The sequence below is a fragment of the Sphaerodactylus townsendi genome, linkage group LG10 (genome assembly GCF_021028975.2).
Source record: "Sphaerodactylus townsendi isolate TG3544 linkage group LG10, MPM_Stown_v2.3, whole genome shotgun sequence".
Taxonomy (NCBI): Eukaryota; Metazoa; Chordata; class Lepidosauria; order Squamata; family Sphaerodactylidae; genus Sphaerodactylus; species Sphaerodactylus townsendi.
This window is the reverse complement of record NC_059434.1, coordinates 8,011,318-8,027,439: the sequence shown is the minus strand read 5'-3', so window position 1 is coordinate 8,027,439 and position 16,122 is coordinate 8,011,318. Positions and strand designations below refer to the sequence as shown.

Sequence of the window (16,122 nt, the reverse complement as noted above, 5' to 3'; positions counted from 1 at the left end):
GACAGGCTCTCAGTCCCAGGATGTGAGTTGTAAGGGATGCCACAACCACCCAATGGGCTGCAAGATGTCTAGAGATGCAGCTGCTAAGAAGGCAACACTCTTGAAGACATGATTGGTTGCCTTTCTACTGGCTCAGTTTCCAAGCCCGGACGACTGGAGCCCTTGAGATAAGGGCTGCTGTGGCTACTGCTTTGAGGTCAATGTTGTGGCCTCGTGGGACTTCTGGGAGGCATAATCCAGTTTTCTATCTGAGGGACCCATTCCATCTTCTGACGGCAAGTTTGTGGATTGCAGGGCTGTGATAGGGGCATCTGCCAACGGGACCTGCAGCTTTCTTGTAGCTCTAGAAACTGCCTATTAGCTAAGTGTTTGGCCCATTCTACCTTCACTATCGTTTCAAAGTACTCAGGGGAAGTAACTGATCTTTGGGGAAAAAAACTCTTGAGTTCCGTTAGGTCTAGAGCAGTGTTTCCCAAGCTTAGGTCTAAAGCAGTGTTTCCCAAGCAGTGTTTCCCAAGCTTCCCAAGAGTACCCTGACCTCATAATCTTCTATATCCTTTTAAAATTACCCCTGTCACCACCCTCCACACCTTCCCTCCCACTGCCCAGCTTGTTTATTATCACACCCCTTCCCCTCAGGGTGAAGGGAGGTAAAATTGGGGTGTGGTGGTGGCTGTTTTCGACCTTGTGGTAGGTCTCTGCTCATGAACCAGTTCCATGTTCTTGTTGGCTGGTGGGAGACACACCCGCCAAAAAATGAGGGGGGCGAAGTGTTGCATGTGCTAAAATTTGGGACATGTTTGATGGCACCCCAGGGTACCATGGAACCCTGGTTGAGAATGGCTGGTCTAGAGCCACCCCCTTTTGTTTCCTTCCCAGAAAGAAGATCTTAAGAGAAGTGAAATGCCATAAAAACTGTAGTCAATAAGACTGATCGTTTTCCCCAAAGATAGACAGGTTGGTTGCTCCTCCACTATGGGTTCTTCCTCAAAGAACTCCCCTTCCTATTTCCCATCATCTGACATTGAAGAGGGGGTCATATTGGCAGGAAAGAGGCTGGTATAAGCACTTGAATCAGGCACTTTCTGGATGCTTTAAGGGGCCACTGTGGGAAGTCCTCTCTGTGGCTTGTCCCTTCCTGTTCCTGCACCTGGCCATGGAGACCAGTGAGGCAGTTCTTGGGGAGGGGGGAAAGTGTTGGGACCCAGGGGTAAGGAGGGAGAGGAGCACACCTGGATCTGTTGCAATTTGTGGTCTGAATCAGTAATGGTTTATTAACAAAAAGCATTTGGACAGCCAGATATTTCTTCCACCTGGACAATGAGAACCAATTTGTATGATGTAGAGTAGATGTGCATTTCCTTGTTGATTTCTTTTTTTTATGTCTCATTTTTGCAAGCCCAGTGCATGCTAAATACTGAGTTTGAGGTTCAATTCCTCATAAGCAGAAGTGTAATTCTCAGGTAAATGCTCTCCCTCCAGCTGTCTGGGCCCTGCGGGACCTTGGTGAGTTCCGCAGGGCCTGTAAGACAGAGCTGTTCCGCCGGGCCTTTGGAGGAACCAGCCGCTGATGGTGCCCCCTTCCCCCCCCTTTCATGGCCCTCTACATCTGGGCCGTTTGTCATTCAACGGGACCTGCCATTCCTCCCTCTTGGGAAGAGGATTTTGAATATGGAGCTGATGGACGCCCTTTATTTTTATGCTAGTATTTTTATATTGTATTTATGAGATCTAGCTTTTACTGTTTTATCGCTGCTTTTAAAGATTTAGCCATTTTATGTTATATTATGTTTATTGTTGTACACCGCCCGGAGCCCCTCGGGGATAGAGCGGTAAAAAAATCTAAATAATAATAATAATAATAATAATAATAATAATAATAATAATAATAATAATAATAATAATAATAATAATAATAAATATAAATATTTGTGCTACAGAAATCTTGCCAAACTACAGATTCATAAGACACATCAGGAACTTATCCAGGATTTTCTAAAATAATATTCTCAGTTTCAGTGTTTGCAAGACAGTCATCTTTTACACATCCCAGCTTCAAAGCAAAAATACGCCGGGAAAAAAAAATCTTAAATGTTCACCGGTATTTAAGAAGTTTATTCAAAGTGTTCTGCAGTCCCGTATCAATAGCAGTTGGGCTGCCTTCCTTGACTGAATTCATAAAATCTTCCATAGCTACACTGTATTTGTTCAAGTATTACACGGATGTTAAAGCCTCCCCAGAGACAATAAAAGCTGCAAGGAATTTCTAATGTCCCCCCACCCACCCAAGGTGTTAATTAAATGATCGTTTAATACAGAGATGTAAACAAAACATTTTGATTTACTGACAGCACAGCCCATTATAAATCCAGGATAACAAAAGTCCTAGGGTTAAGACTCCGAGCCTTGTTCCCACAATACTCTAAGATGCCTCGTCGTGTCTAAGGTTAAGCATCTAGACACCAAAACAAAGACTGCGCCACTCAACTTCCAGTTCAATTTTCCCATCGCCCAGTGACCTAGGTAACACTTGGAGCAATAAAGAATAAATTTAATTTCTCCAGCATTTTGTGAGGATTAGAGGCAACTGTTGGCTGGCAATGACTTCTTATCCTTGGATTCCTTCGGAGTATTCTCCCAGCTCTAAAAGGAAATTCGGATAGTTTAAGACACAGAACAAACAGAACTTTAAATTAGGGTTTTTTCAATCAATTGGAACAGTTGGAGGGGAAGCAATCAACTTTCCTTTGAGCGCTTCTCGGCTATTGAGTTACTACACGCTTTAATCCCTCCCTACTACCACGGCTTGCAGTTACAAGTTCTTCCATAGTTCTGCTTTCATTTCCTCCTCCTCTCTCTCTCTTTTCTTTTATTAATCAAGATGACATGCCTATACATAGGTGCCCCCCTAATATAAGCGAGGGTCGTGGTGCCTCTTGATAATATTTCTCACCCTATTTCTAAGTCACATCGTGGTATTTCCTGACTTATGCACTTTTAATTACTTCCTCAACTGGGGTTTAGTTTCCTCCTTAACTGTGGCTTAAGAGGTTTCCAATATCACAGGATATCATGAAGTTAACCATTCAAGAACTCAGTGATTGAATTAGACTGATAACGATTTGGTTATTGCAAGAGCAGACAGACAGTACAGTACTCTAAGTAAGGTGGCAGGCAAACTGCCTAAGAAACACGACAATTCTAAACAGAGTTATATCATTCTAAGCCCATTGACTTCAATGTACCCAGAAGGGTGTGATTCTGCTTAAAACTGCATTGTCTGTGACCTCGACAGAAATGCTGTTTGTATTTTTTTTTAAATAGTCATTCTATTCCCAGGATAAATTAAAACTAAATCTTTACCAAAGCCCAAGGCTTGAAATTACCATGAATTTCCATTGCAAACTCTTAAGAGTCAACTAGAGTTAAATGAAAAGGGGCAACTACATTCAATTAATGTGTTTTTATTTCTTTCAGAGAATTCAAAGTTAAGGTGGAATGGGACATCAAAATCCATGCTGCATCCCTGTGTCAGATTTTCAGGGCATACAAGTTTGCTTGCTGCAATTGCTGCATTGTACAATCCAAAAAGGTGGCTACGTTTTAAGGATTTCCCTGTAAAGAAGAAGACTGCCTTCATCTAATTCCAAAATAGAACTGCTGGATATAACAATGTAAAATACGATTTGGGCCACAAGAGCAATGAAGTCTAAAAGATCATTCACATCACGCGCTCGTTTCTCAGAAGACCCCAAATTACTTAAGAAACCTTGGTTTAGTTGTGATGCGCTTGCAGTTAAAAGCACTGTATACAGCCAAGCTATTGGTTACTATATCTTAGCCACTGTTTTTGAGCAAGACAAAAATCAGAGTCGAAGTTTTGTTTTTGTTTTGTTTTTTAAGAAAGGTAGGGAATCTTGACAAGTAATTTTGTCAGGTCATCATAATACTGTGCTGAAATCCTGATCGAATTCATTCCAGGTGTAAGAAAAAAACCATTTTGACCCAAGAATTACTGCGTGTTTCCTGATTTTTGCACCATTTCAATGCAACAAACTGCAATCTTAGGCAGGTATTATTTTTTAAAAGCTGTATTTTCAAGTCACATGCCAATGTCAGATATTCCCACGTTATGACTTCCGTCCTTTTAAGAAAAATGGCAATGCCTGCCAATCTAAATTACAACATTAACAGCGGTCAGCATATAACACATAAGCAAAACTTCTCTCTAGTTTAACATCCTGTCTGAAACACTGGGTACCAGGATGCATTAGGGAAGCCCACAACTAAAGCAAGACGGCAACTGCCAGTCTTCTGATTAGCTACTAAAAATAGCAACCCTTTGCAATTCCAGCAATCAGCAATAAATAAATAAATGGAAGATGTCATATGGTTTCTTTGTAAGAATTAAGATATCATCAATGAGGCTTCTGCTAATGATCAGATTGCTACTGGATTTCACGACAGTTTCCCAGTGTGCGTTTATTTTAAAGGGGGAGAAGAACACAACATAAATGTCTCTTTCCTTTTGTGAATTCCCACTTTGAAAATCAAGGAAAGCAAAATTATTCAAGGAACTGCTGCTTCGAATAACTATAAATGTCCACACACTTACGGAACAAGGTAATGATAAAACTATGTCACTAAAGCTCAAAAAAAATTCCTATATTAGTAAATAATCTATATTAGTAATCTATAAACACAAGTAACATTCTAGAGCTGCATTCATGTTCTGACAGACATCTTGTCTTTTAAGTCTACAGACCTAAAATACACATGTACAGAACAGTCAATGTCGGCACACTACTTCCTTTGGTCATCCGCCTAATAATAATTTGTGAAAGGGGAGGACCAATATTATGCCATTCTACCACTGGATAGTCCTTCTCCACACTCTTCAAGACACCTGTTTGCGCTTTGAATAGAAGCACTGAGAAAATTTAAAGAGGACATTCTTCAATGGCACAATTGTCAAGGCAGACTGAAACGGATTGTCGGACGAACGCATGGAAACTTTTTTACCTAACAGAATTACTCATGAATCCTTTCTGGTTGTATCTGGCTTACAGCATGAAGACGCCGACAGAACCGTGCGCCGACTTTTCTTCCCCGTGGGTGATGTGCGTTTGGAGGCACTTATTAAACATGCCATATGCATGCAACTAGTATTTCATTCTCCCCTCCCAGACAGAGGCGACTTGGAAACAAAGAGAGAACATCCAAGCTAGTGACAACCGAACAGGTATTAATGGCACCTCCTAAACAGCAGGTTCTCTCTCTCTCTCTCTCTCATATAAAAGCAAGACACAAGAGCCACCAAGAGAACTTCCATTCTTTTTTGCCTCAAATATCTTTAGCACTCCCAGGAATGCAAGCCAGCGGTAGCTATCATGGTAAGCCCGCTAGATGAGTAATGATGTCGGTACAACTGGACAACGGTAACCGTAGCAACTGTAACCTGCAATTCCTGCGTAATCATTGTTGGATTTATTGTGGCAGAGGCCAAAGAGGCCAGCGGTAAAATGAAGCGGAGGACTATGGAGTCTGACACATCTTGCACCCCACACTTTAATCACAGCAAGCAGGATTTAATTCGGGAGGGATTCTGCAAGTGATCTCCAAGCAAGGTTCAGTCATTCAGTTGGGGCTACGAGGACAGATGCAGCGAGCGGACCACGCAGGTTGTTCGCCAGACAGATCCTGTTTAAAACCTTTTCCGTCTTCTCCCCTTAAAGGCTGCTGGAAACGAAGCATCAGATACAGGAAACAGAGTGACATTTTAAAATATTTTACAAGTTTTTTCGGTATTAAGCGGCTTATCGGGATATCAGTTCTGAGGAGCGGCCGCTCTGAATTGCCTGACAGCCTGCAGTCAACCCCCCCCCCCCCAAGAGTAAAGGCAAAATGTGCAGCGTTTTGTAAACAGAACCCAGTGTTGCTTTCAAAACACAGCATCTGTGAAAGGTAGGCTTTAAAACCTCCGTGCACCGGAGTCGAAATTAGTACCCTGCAGCAAATGGCAATCGATGGGCTGTAGTCTAACCAGTCAAATTAAGTAGTCAAAATCTATTTGCCTCAGATAAGAGCTCGGTCGGGCTGTAATGGTTTCCTGAATTGAAGATGCCGTTGCCGACGCTGGATGTATTGCCACGTGGGTCACTACAGACAACTTGCGCCATTCAAAGAAAGAAAAGGACTTGTTGAACTAGAGATACAGAAAACCAACAGAAGCAGAACCAAACCGGGCCTACGAACAGCCAGACTGCTGCAACAGCGCCCTTTCAAATTTGTATTCTGAAAACTCAGTACATCCTGAAAACACAACAGCACGCTAATACCATGTTTTATAAATGATATCGATGCTTTCAGTAGGGAAGTCATTATTCGACAGTGTAAACAGAGGTTTGCTTTGGTATAGCATTTGCAGGGGGGAGAGGGGACAGAAGGTGAATTTTTATCTGGAAACATCTGAAAGTTAAGAAACCTGAAACAACTTTCCCCAACGAAGTAAGGATATTGGGTAAGAAACATGTCTCGGGCCACACCTTATCGCCTTCCGGTCATCAAACGTTCGTGCTTTTATGATGCCACCCTGCAGCTCACAAAGAGCTGGTATCATTTTACCAAGTTCTCTTAATGGGTTAGATAAATGGAAACGCTATTTGAATGAGTCTTGGGCGGCAGCAACTGCACGTCCGTTTCCAAGCAAACATCGCAGCTTGCTCACGTGGGGCACTTTCAGCTTCTCCAAAGGGAAACTGAAATAGGCAGCAAAAGGGAAATACAACTGACCACCAGTGACATCTAACTGTATTTCTTATATTTGTTCCATGTTGCTCTCCAGGCCACGCAAGAACTATGTATGCGTCTTCATAACCGAACCCACTTACTAACAGTAGGTGCCAGGTAGTTATTGCAGACGCATATTTTTTTAAGTCCGGAAGATTTACAGCGTACATGGAAGAAGGAAGCCTAACTTCTGCCACATTGGCAATCTATAAATGACCCATTTTGCCTGAAGAAATACACGCTTATAAGTATGTAGGCAAACCGCTATTATATGTACTAAGGTGTCCTAATACTATAATGATACTCTTCTAGCGCCTAAGGGGTATTGTTAAACAGACCATGACAGTGTTATATTATCTAACCAGCTGTCTCTTACAGTTCACAAGGATGCTGCTCAGAAACGGAGTTGACTAATGAGTGGAATTATGTATTTGGTCTTGCTGCGGACTTGCCAGTGTTTTTGGCTATTTAACAGACTGGAACTAGCTGAGCGCAGTTAGTAGTTGCAGTCACACCAGATACAAGCTGTTTACAAATGTACCAATGCAGCTCTGAGGACAAGAAACGTAACAAATGGTTTAAATTGCAAGCTTATAATACTTTAGGTACCTATTCTGGAATCCCATAGCTACACACAGGCAAGTTTTTTTTATGAATGCAGATATCTGAACCTCCGAACATTTTCCAAACTCTATGCTTTGATTAATTTGTAGAGCTTTCCATGCAAATTTATGCAAATTTAGAGCCTTTTAAAACTCTGGCAGGGAACCAAAAAAATGGCATAACCTGCAGACTATGCCAAGGGTACTTAACTTTGGCCTTGACAATTTTGAACAATGTTCCCATCAGGCCACACAGCAAGCCTCTCTGGAAACTACGGCCCCTTCCGGACACACGAGACGACTCAGGTTCGACTCGTGTCAGCGGAATCGTACCTCAGCTCGAGTCCTCCCGTTCCTCCGCACAGCAGCTGACTCGTGTCTCCGGAGCCGAGCTCAGAGGGCGGGACCACCTCCCTGCGCTGCGTTCTGATTGGTTGCTGAGTCCCCCGTTCTGCGCAAGCCCAAAGCTTTTTGCTGCCGCCACGAGTCTCCCCTTCTGCGCATGGGTGAAATACTGAGCTGCGATTGGCTAGATGGCAGAGTCGAGTCGACAGAGATTCCGCACTCCGCCGGCTTTGGCTTTGGCTTGAGCGCAACCCGAGTCCGCCAGTCAACTCGACCCCCCAGTCGAGCTCAGAAATTCAACGGTGAGAGGGGGGTGAATCGAGTCAGACACGAGTCCGACGCTACGTCTGTGCGGAGGACTCGGGTCAGACACAAGTCGATCTAAGGAAGACTCCTACGATGCGGAAGGGCCCTACAAGTGTTCCAGAGCTGTTTATGGGGAATTACCTTTCCATGGAAAAGGGATTTTTTAAAGACAACATTCACTTTCCACTAGAGCTCAATTCCATATCACTTCCTCAAAGAAGTTTCCTTCTCACAACGTCATTTCATCAAACAGGTGCAATTCAACAGAATGTAGAATTTATGCCACCATTCCAGATCCACAAAATACCGTTACCTGAAACGTCACACGGAAATGACTTCTCCGATTTTTAAACCCCAGCAAACATTGCACAAGAACAACACAATCCAGTACAATCGGAAATCAAAATCGGGAGACTACAAAAGGGAAAATATCCTCCAAACCACTAGTAAGTCAGCGTGGTGACTCTTTCCAGAATTACTACACAAAGGGAAAAGGAGAAACTCAAATCAGGCTTCCATCCCGAATTCAAACCACTTCGTCATTAGAAAGTGCTGGAAGAAAAGGAAAGGAAAATCTTGATTCCCTCTAACCTACTTTCAAAAAGTAGGTCAGTCCGCTACAGAAGTTCAAATCCTATAGAACGCCACAGAGGCAATCCAAAAGGGGAACACACACACACACACACTGTTACAGGAAAGAAAAACTAAACAAACAGGAACTGGAGGTGCACTGGCTCCAGGAGCAGACGGAGAAGCTACTTAAGACCATGTTTTATTTAAAACCGTAAGTGCCTCGCAGCATCAAAAAGCCTTCCAAAATTAACATGAAATTACATCTACTTACAGCCTGTAGAGCTTTGGAGTCCCAAGAAACAACAATTCAGAAAGCATCTGGAGATTATTTCTGTTAAGGCGCCTTTAATGAAAAAGAGAAAAAACAAAAGCAAGTTAGAAACAAAATAGAAAACAGCAGAAACATTGCCATAAAGCAGTGGTTGAGAACCTTTGGCACTCCAGATGTTATGGACTACAATTCCCATCAGCCAATTGGCCATGCTGGCAGGGGCTGATGGGAATTGTAGTCCATAACATCTGGAGTGCCAAAGGTTCGCCACCACGGCCATAAAGTGTTACTGTTCACTTAGGAGCAGCAGGGGCATAGTGGCTGAGAGCAGGTGCACTCTGATCTGGAGGAACCCGGTTTGATTCCCAGCTCTGCTGCCTGAGTTGTGGAGGCTTTTCTGGGGAATTCAGACTAGCCTGGGCACTCCCACACATGCCAGCTGGGTGACCTTGGGCTAGTCACAGCTTTTGGGAGCTCTCTCAGCCCCACCCACCTCACAGGGTGTTTGTTGTGAGGAGGGAAGGGCAAGGAGATTGTAAGCCCCTTTGAGTCTCCTACTGGAGAGAAATGGGGGATATAAATCCAAACTCTTCTTCTTCTTAGTACATTTCCATCCTGTTTTTCTTCTAAGGCAGGGGAGTCCAACTCTGGTGCTTCAGATGTTCATGGACTACAACTCCCATCAGGGCTGATGGGAGTTGTAGTCCATGAACATCTGAAGCATCAGAGTTGGACACCTCTGGCCTAAGGAGTTTCGGGTGGCTCCCTCTCTTTCAATGTGATTCTCCTAACAATCTTATAATATAACTGGTGCAAGTCATTTCATGGTAGAGTCAAGATCTGAACTCGCGTCTCCCAAATTTACTGACCACTATGTGACGCTTCCTGTCCAGATAGCAGAGGCAGGTAACTTTAGCACCAGGGTCCATACTGCCGGCAACAGAAGCCAGGACGCAAAGGCTAATTGAACATTTTCATTCCTACATATCAACAACCGATGCGCTCGAATGCGTCAAATTCCGGCTTTCCATTTACTCTTCTTATCAACAAAAGAAATGTTTGACCACATAAGGCCTGAGCAGAGAGATCACCTTCCAGGCAGGCTTTTACAACGACTCTGCACAAGGGGCGTGGGGGGGGGGAGGATTGTTGAAGAGTACAATCAAGCGGGTCATAACAATTCCTCCTTCAAGGAGCAGTTCCAGGTAAATTGGCAAGAACTGTCGCAATCGAAGTGTCAAGATGGCTTTACGAAAACACTAGCGAAATCTTCATCACGATGACCTGCAGGGATTGAGTGGGAAGAGGCGAGGGATATCCTGCATATGCCCCACAGAGGCTAGATACTCAGACAAGCATAGCTACCATTCCGGTAGTGTTCACCATGCAATACCCATCTCTTCTCTCCCTTTCTCCTTGGAACGAATGGAAGCTGCGGGGTCACAATGGGTATAACCAGAGGTGGGATCCAGCAGGTTCTCACAGGTTCCCGAGTGTAGGTTACTAATTATTTGTGTGTGCCGAGAGGGGGTTACTAATTGGTGATTTTGCCATGTGATTTTTGCCTTAGTTACACCCCTCCTCTCAGCAGTAGCGTGCAGAACTTGAAGCAGTCTAGCAGGAGGTGCACCGGCGTGCGTGGCAGCCTGCGCCTGCGTGAAATCGTTTCCCGCCCGAGGACCGGCACAGTGGCTGCGTCCTTGCCATAGCCCCGCCCAGGAATGCCCCGCCCCCGGAATGCCCAGCCACGCCCCCGTCGTGCCCCGCCCAGCCCCATTGGCGCTACGCCACAGTTTGAATCCCACCACCATGGGAACCTGTTACTAAAATTTTTGGATCTCACCACTGGGTATAACTGCAAGCATCATTACAGCATGATGCAAACCTGCAAACCTGCCCTGGTAAGCATAGTATTTGGTAAGCAAACTATTTGCTGCCAACCGTTGGGACACCTTGGCTCCAAAGACAGTTCTTTACAAACTCTTGGGGAAACAGGAGAGGGGTTCTCTCTGGAGGATAAAGGGGACTGTGAACGCCGGCTTCCTCAGAACTGGCTTCGTCAAGCGTGGTGCTTGGATACCTATTCAATAAACACTACTGATCAATACTTCAGAATCTGTTTATTGACTTAAGGTTGCGAGACCTGACAATAAACAATGTGACTGGGGGCATAACCAGATAGCCTTGCAGACAGACGCTGATGGGAACACAACATTAGAATAGGATCAGGGTGAAGAAGGAAAAGAAGACTAGAATAGCAGCAGTGGCGTAGGAGGTTAAGAGCTCATGTATCTAATCTGGAGGAACCGGGTTTGATTCCCAGCTCTGCCGCCTGAGCTGTGGAGGCTTATCTGGGGAATTCAGATTAGCCTGTACACTCCCACACACGCCAGCTGGGTGACCTTGGGCTAGTCACAGCTTCTTGGAGCTCTCTCAGCCTCACCTACCTCACAGGGTGTTTGTTGTGGGGGGGGGAAGGGCAAGGAGATTGTAAGCCCCTTTGAGTCTCCTGCAGGAGAGAAAGGGGGGATATAAATCCAAACTCTTCTTCTTCTTCTTCTAGAATAGATGGTTCAATTTTAATAATTTTTAAAAAGACAGAAGGCAATCCTCAAGAGCATCTGACCAAAGATCAGAAAAGAATGCCCAGTTTTTATACTCAATCACACCAAAAATAGACCACCGTTCCAGCAACATCTGGGTCAAATCAATTGTTTCCCAGGGCAGGGATAGACTCTGAATGGCAGCTTATATGCAGGGCCACAAGCAAGACATTTCTATCCCACACATTCAGCCAAATGATTGCAAGGCAGCTTACAACATTTAAAACCAACAAATGATTCAAACGAGTAGGGGAAAAAAAATCAGCAGAATCGAATTTGTAGGAACGAAGGGGAGAAAGCTGACGTTCTGAGACAGGAGAACTTAGATAAACATGCACTAGATTCATAAGAAGAGTTGGGATTTATACCCTGCGTTTCTCTCCTGTAAAGAGACTCAAAGGGGATTTCCCCACTCACAGAGTTGTACTGGTTTCTACCTAGGTTCGCCTCAGTGAATCCCCACTGCCACTGAGCTCAACATTGTTTTGTCTCAGGTCCCCCCCCCCCCCCCAAGAACTGTGACATCCTTGTCGCAGTTATGAACTGCACTTTTCTGCCGGAACAAGGTCGATACCGCTTCAAAGCTTCGAAGTGGGGAAGAATCGAAACGACACCTCATCCGTTCAACCAATCACGAGCCGCTTTTGTGGCATGGGCAGAACGGGAGAGTCGTGGCAGGCAGAAAGCGCATTTAACTGTAAACTGTAAAAACTGTAAAAAAAAAAAAAGAACGCTCCTGTTTCCCGCCGTAACACAAGCACCAATCACGATCAAGGAGCGAAACAGGCACCAAGGTGATCCCGCCCACTTAGCTCGGTTCCAGGGGGCCAACTCACTTGCTGTGGGGACAGCCTGGAATCGCCCTCCACTGGAGGGAACCGAGTCAACCTTAGCTCTCTTCTGTAGTGGGGAAAGCCCCAAAGCCACTTACAAACTCCTTCCTTTCCACTCCTCAGAACAGACCCCGTGTGAAATAGATGGGGATGAGAACTGTGACAACCCCAAGGACACCCAGCAGGCTTCATGTGGAGGAGTGGGAAAACAAACCCAGTTCACCAGATTAGAGTCTGCAGCTCATAGGGAAGAATCAAACCCAGTTCACCAGATTAGAGTACACCGCTCTTAATCACGACACCAGGCTAAGGGAACTTTGAAATAATGACAGGAGAAACGATGACAGCACAAAGATCTCTCTTTCGTTTGTGAGCTCAACTTTGGACAGTTGGGATGGAGACTCTCATACGAGTCCAATAACAACAGCATCAATGCTCCGTAATTGCCCAGATGGCAAACATTTTTAAGGATAACTCTATGAAGGTTTGCTCTCCTGAAGGCAGGCTCATCCACAGAACCTTATTAATGTTTGAAAATAAAGCACAGGTAACTTACCTACTAATTCTGAGTTATGTATTTTAACTATTTATCACTTATTTATTGTGCACATTGTTTTAGTTGTGATTTTGCTGTACACCGCCCAGAGCCCTTCGGGGGTAGGCCGTTTATCAAATTAAATAAATAAATAAATAAATAACAACAACAATAATAATACCACCAAAATCACTAACCCTACACTAGATTATCAGAAGCACCATTTCCACAAAGCTCCCCAAGCACTCACCAACTAACCCAGCTTCAGCTAGAAACACTAGCTCTATGACCCTTTCTTCATTCAAACCCTAGACTGTACCAAAAGCTGTCTCTTCACCTGTCCTTAACAGAAAGCATCTCAATCAATGTGACTGCTTTCTCATAGGCATCCAGGTGCATTAACAGCCAGAATGGTTTAGTGGTTCAGAGTGGCAGACTCTAATCTGGAGAACTGGGTTTGATTCCCCGCTCCTACACTTGAAGCTCTCCCCCCTCCCCACAGGGTGGGGGGCCATGACCAGATGATGGTCCCCTTCCCCACGGGGTGGCTGGGACACAACCAGATGATGGGTCCCCACCCCTTCCCTCTCCCCGGTAGCGACCTTGGGTTAGTCAGTTCTCTCAGAACTCTCTCAGTCCCACCAACATCACAAGATACCTGTTGTAGGGAGGGAAAGGGAAGAAATCTGTAAGCCACTTTGAGACTCCTTACAGTTGAGAAAAGTGGGGTATAAATCCAAACACTTCTTCTTGCCAGAGCCACTGGCCATCCAGTGATGAAAACAGTCATCATATGATTATTTATTTATTTATTTATTTATTTATTTATTTATTTATTTATTTATTTATTTATTTATTTATTTATTTATTTAGATAGATAGATAGATAGATAGATAGATAGATAGATAGATAGATAGATAGATAGATAGATAGATAGATAGATAGATAGATAGATAGATAGATAGATAGATAGATAGATAGATAGATAGATAGATAGACCGCCCCATCCCCAAGGGGCTCTGGGCGGTGCACAACAGTGTCAATAAATATACAAGGTATGACAAGGATCACAATAGTGACCACATTCACTAAAATCCATTAAAATCCATTAAAACAGTGGTCAAAACAATAATAACAGGCGTCCCATAACCCAGTTCATTAAAAACCTCCCCAAAAAGAGGGAATGGGCGGACTCCTCCCTCAAAGTTGTAAAGATAAGGGAGCAAAGGGGGGCGCCTTTTGTATTGTCAAAGGCTTTCACAGCCGGATTCAACTGGTTGTGGTGGGTTTTCCGGGCTGTGTGCCCGTGGTCTAGTGGATCTTGTTCCTAACGTTTCGCCTGCATCTGTGGCTGGCATCTTCAGAGGTGTATCACAGAGGGAAGTCTGTTACACCCTGTGTTCAGTCGAAGGACAGTAACAGACTTCCCTCTGTGATACACCTCTGAAGATGCCAGCCACAGATGCAGGCGAAACGTTAGGAACAAGATCCACCAGACCACAGCCACACAGCCCGGAAAACCCACCACAATCATATGATAACTTTCCATTTATATAGCACTTTTCTGCTTAGTTGAAAAAGTCGAGATGCTGGATTAGAATTGATCTGGCTCACGCCTTACTTGCAGGAAGTAATCCCAGCGGCTGAATGTTTATCGCCTGGCACTGCTTGTCTGCATCTGAACAACACACACAAGTCCAGTTGTAAGGGAAAGCCTGTTTCCCATTTGGGAGTACATGTCACTTTTCCACAACTAACACCTCACTTCTACGACCCCGCACAACTGTGGCACGGCCACCTCCAACTTAAAAATACATATTTTCCCTTCAAATATGGCACAGCTCTTTTACATATTCCTGTGGTGTCTCACGATAGTGTGTTTTGGAATCTATTAATAACTGCCAAGTCCACAACAATCTATGCATGTACATTCAGGTGGTTTATGTCTTTCCCCTTCACTGTCCGTAACACATTTGTTCAACAAACTCCAAAGAGGAGCTGACATTTGGGGCTTGCTAGGTCATCTATGAATGCGGTGCTTACAGCATAGCTGTGTGCTTGGTTTTTCCATGGTTTTTTGTTTGTTTGCTTGTTTGTTTGTTTGTTTGTTTGTTTGGTGGGTTGGTGGGTTGGGTTTGGGTTTGGGTTGGTGGGTTGGTGGGTTGGTTGGTTGGTTCAAAAAGGGTATTGTGCTGCTGCAAAGCATCCCCAGCCAAGCTCCATTCTGCCCACCCCCACTTCCTTGTTATATCATTACAACCTTCTGCTGGGGAGGTTTCCTGATGCCTTTTTTTTTGAGGGGCAGGGAAGTGCTGTCTTCGGTCTAGTGTAAATTTGCTAGATCATGTATGTTCTAGGTCAATTTCAAGGTTCTACTGTTCAGACAATAGACCCTCAGTGTGAATTTAAAAAAAATAGTCCTTTCAATCCTTCTGAAGTAGGGAAGAGCACAAGGAACTACGGTGTGGGTGGGGATAGCTGGGAGGAGTGAGAAAACTTGAAGAAAACAAAATGCGTGTTGATTCCTTTTGCATTTCCCTTCAGAGGTTTCAGAAACCGTGGAGATTCTCTGATCTAAGGTGCAGTGAATTTGGGAGAGGGGGGAGTATGTGCATATGCGAGACTTCAACCTCAGGGGAATGAACATTCAATGTGAAGGAGACCATCAGTGCATAAATGCTCCTAGTGTTCCTAGCACACGGTAAACACTGATAGCTCAAAGAAAAGGCAGCCAGTCGGCCCAATCAGAAATGAATTTGTGTATGCCTATTGGCTATGGCACAATTTAAATGTTACTTGTGAAATGGTTCCAAGGACCCAGGAATCATGTTTCAGATTTCAGATTATACAAGTGCAATTTTATCCAAACCAATCAAATCCAAAAACCTTTATTAGGCATAAACCAGAAGTACCATACATTCCAAATACAAAAAACAGGATCATTGTTATATATCATGTAGAACATGAATTTAAAATGTAGCAACTGCTTCAGAAATTTCTACATTAGGGCTGTTCAATAGCTTAGACATTTTTTAGTTTGTCTGAGAGACACATAAATTCTAGAGGTAGTAAAGCTCCCAGATCGGTTCTAATATCATTATACCTCGAACAGTAAAGCAGGATATGAGGGACTGAGTCCATAGCGTTGGGACAGTACCGACAACAACGCTCACTTTGTGGGATGTTAAGGAAACGACCTTGAAGATAGACAGAGGGGAATGAGTTGCACCTTGCTCTTGTCATGACCCATCTGCACTTATAATTA

The 16,122-nt window shown here is 44.1% G+C and overlaps 1 protein-coding gene across 1 annotated transcript in view; it reads right to left on the bottom strand.

The window, feature by feature from the left end:
* SLIT2 (slit guidance ligand 2) overlaps window positions 1–8,952 on the bottom strand; it is a 376,356-nt gene extending 367,404 nt beyond the window's left edge. Inside the window, 1 exon segment of the mRNA XM_048508707.1 lies at window positions 8,887–8,952. Coding sequence (XP_048364664.1) covers window positions 8,887–8,933 — 47 coding nt within the window. The 5' untranslated portion in view covers window positions 8,934–8,952.
* Window positions 8,953–16,122: the final 7,170 nt, after the last annotated feature.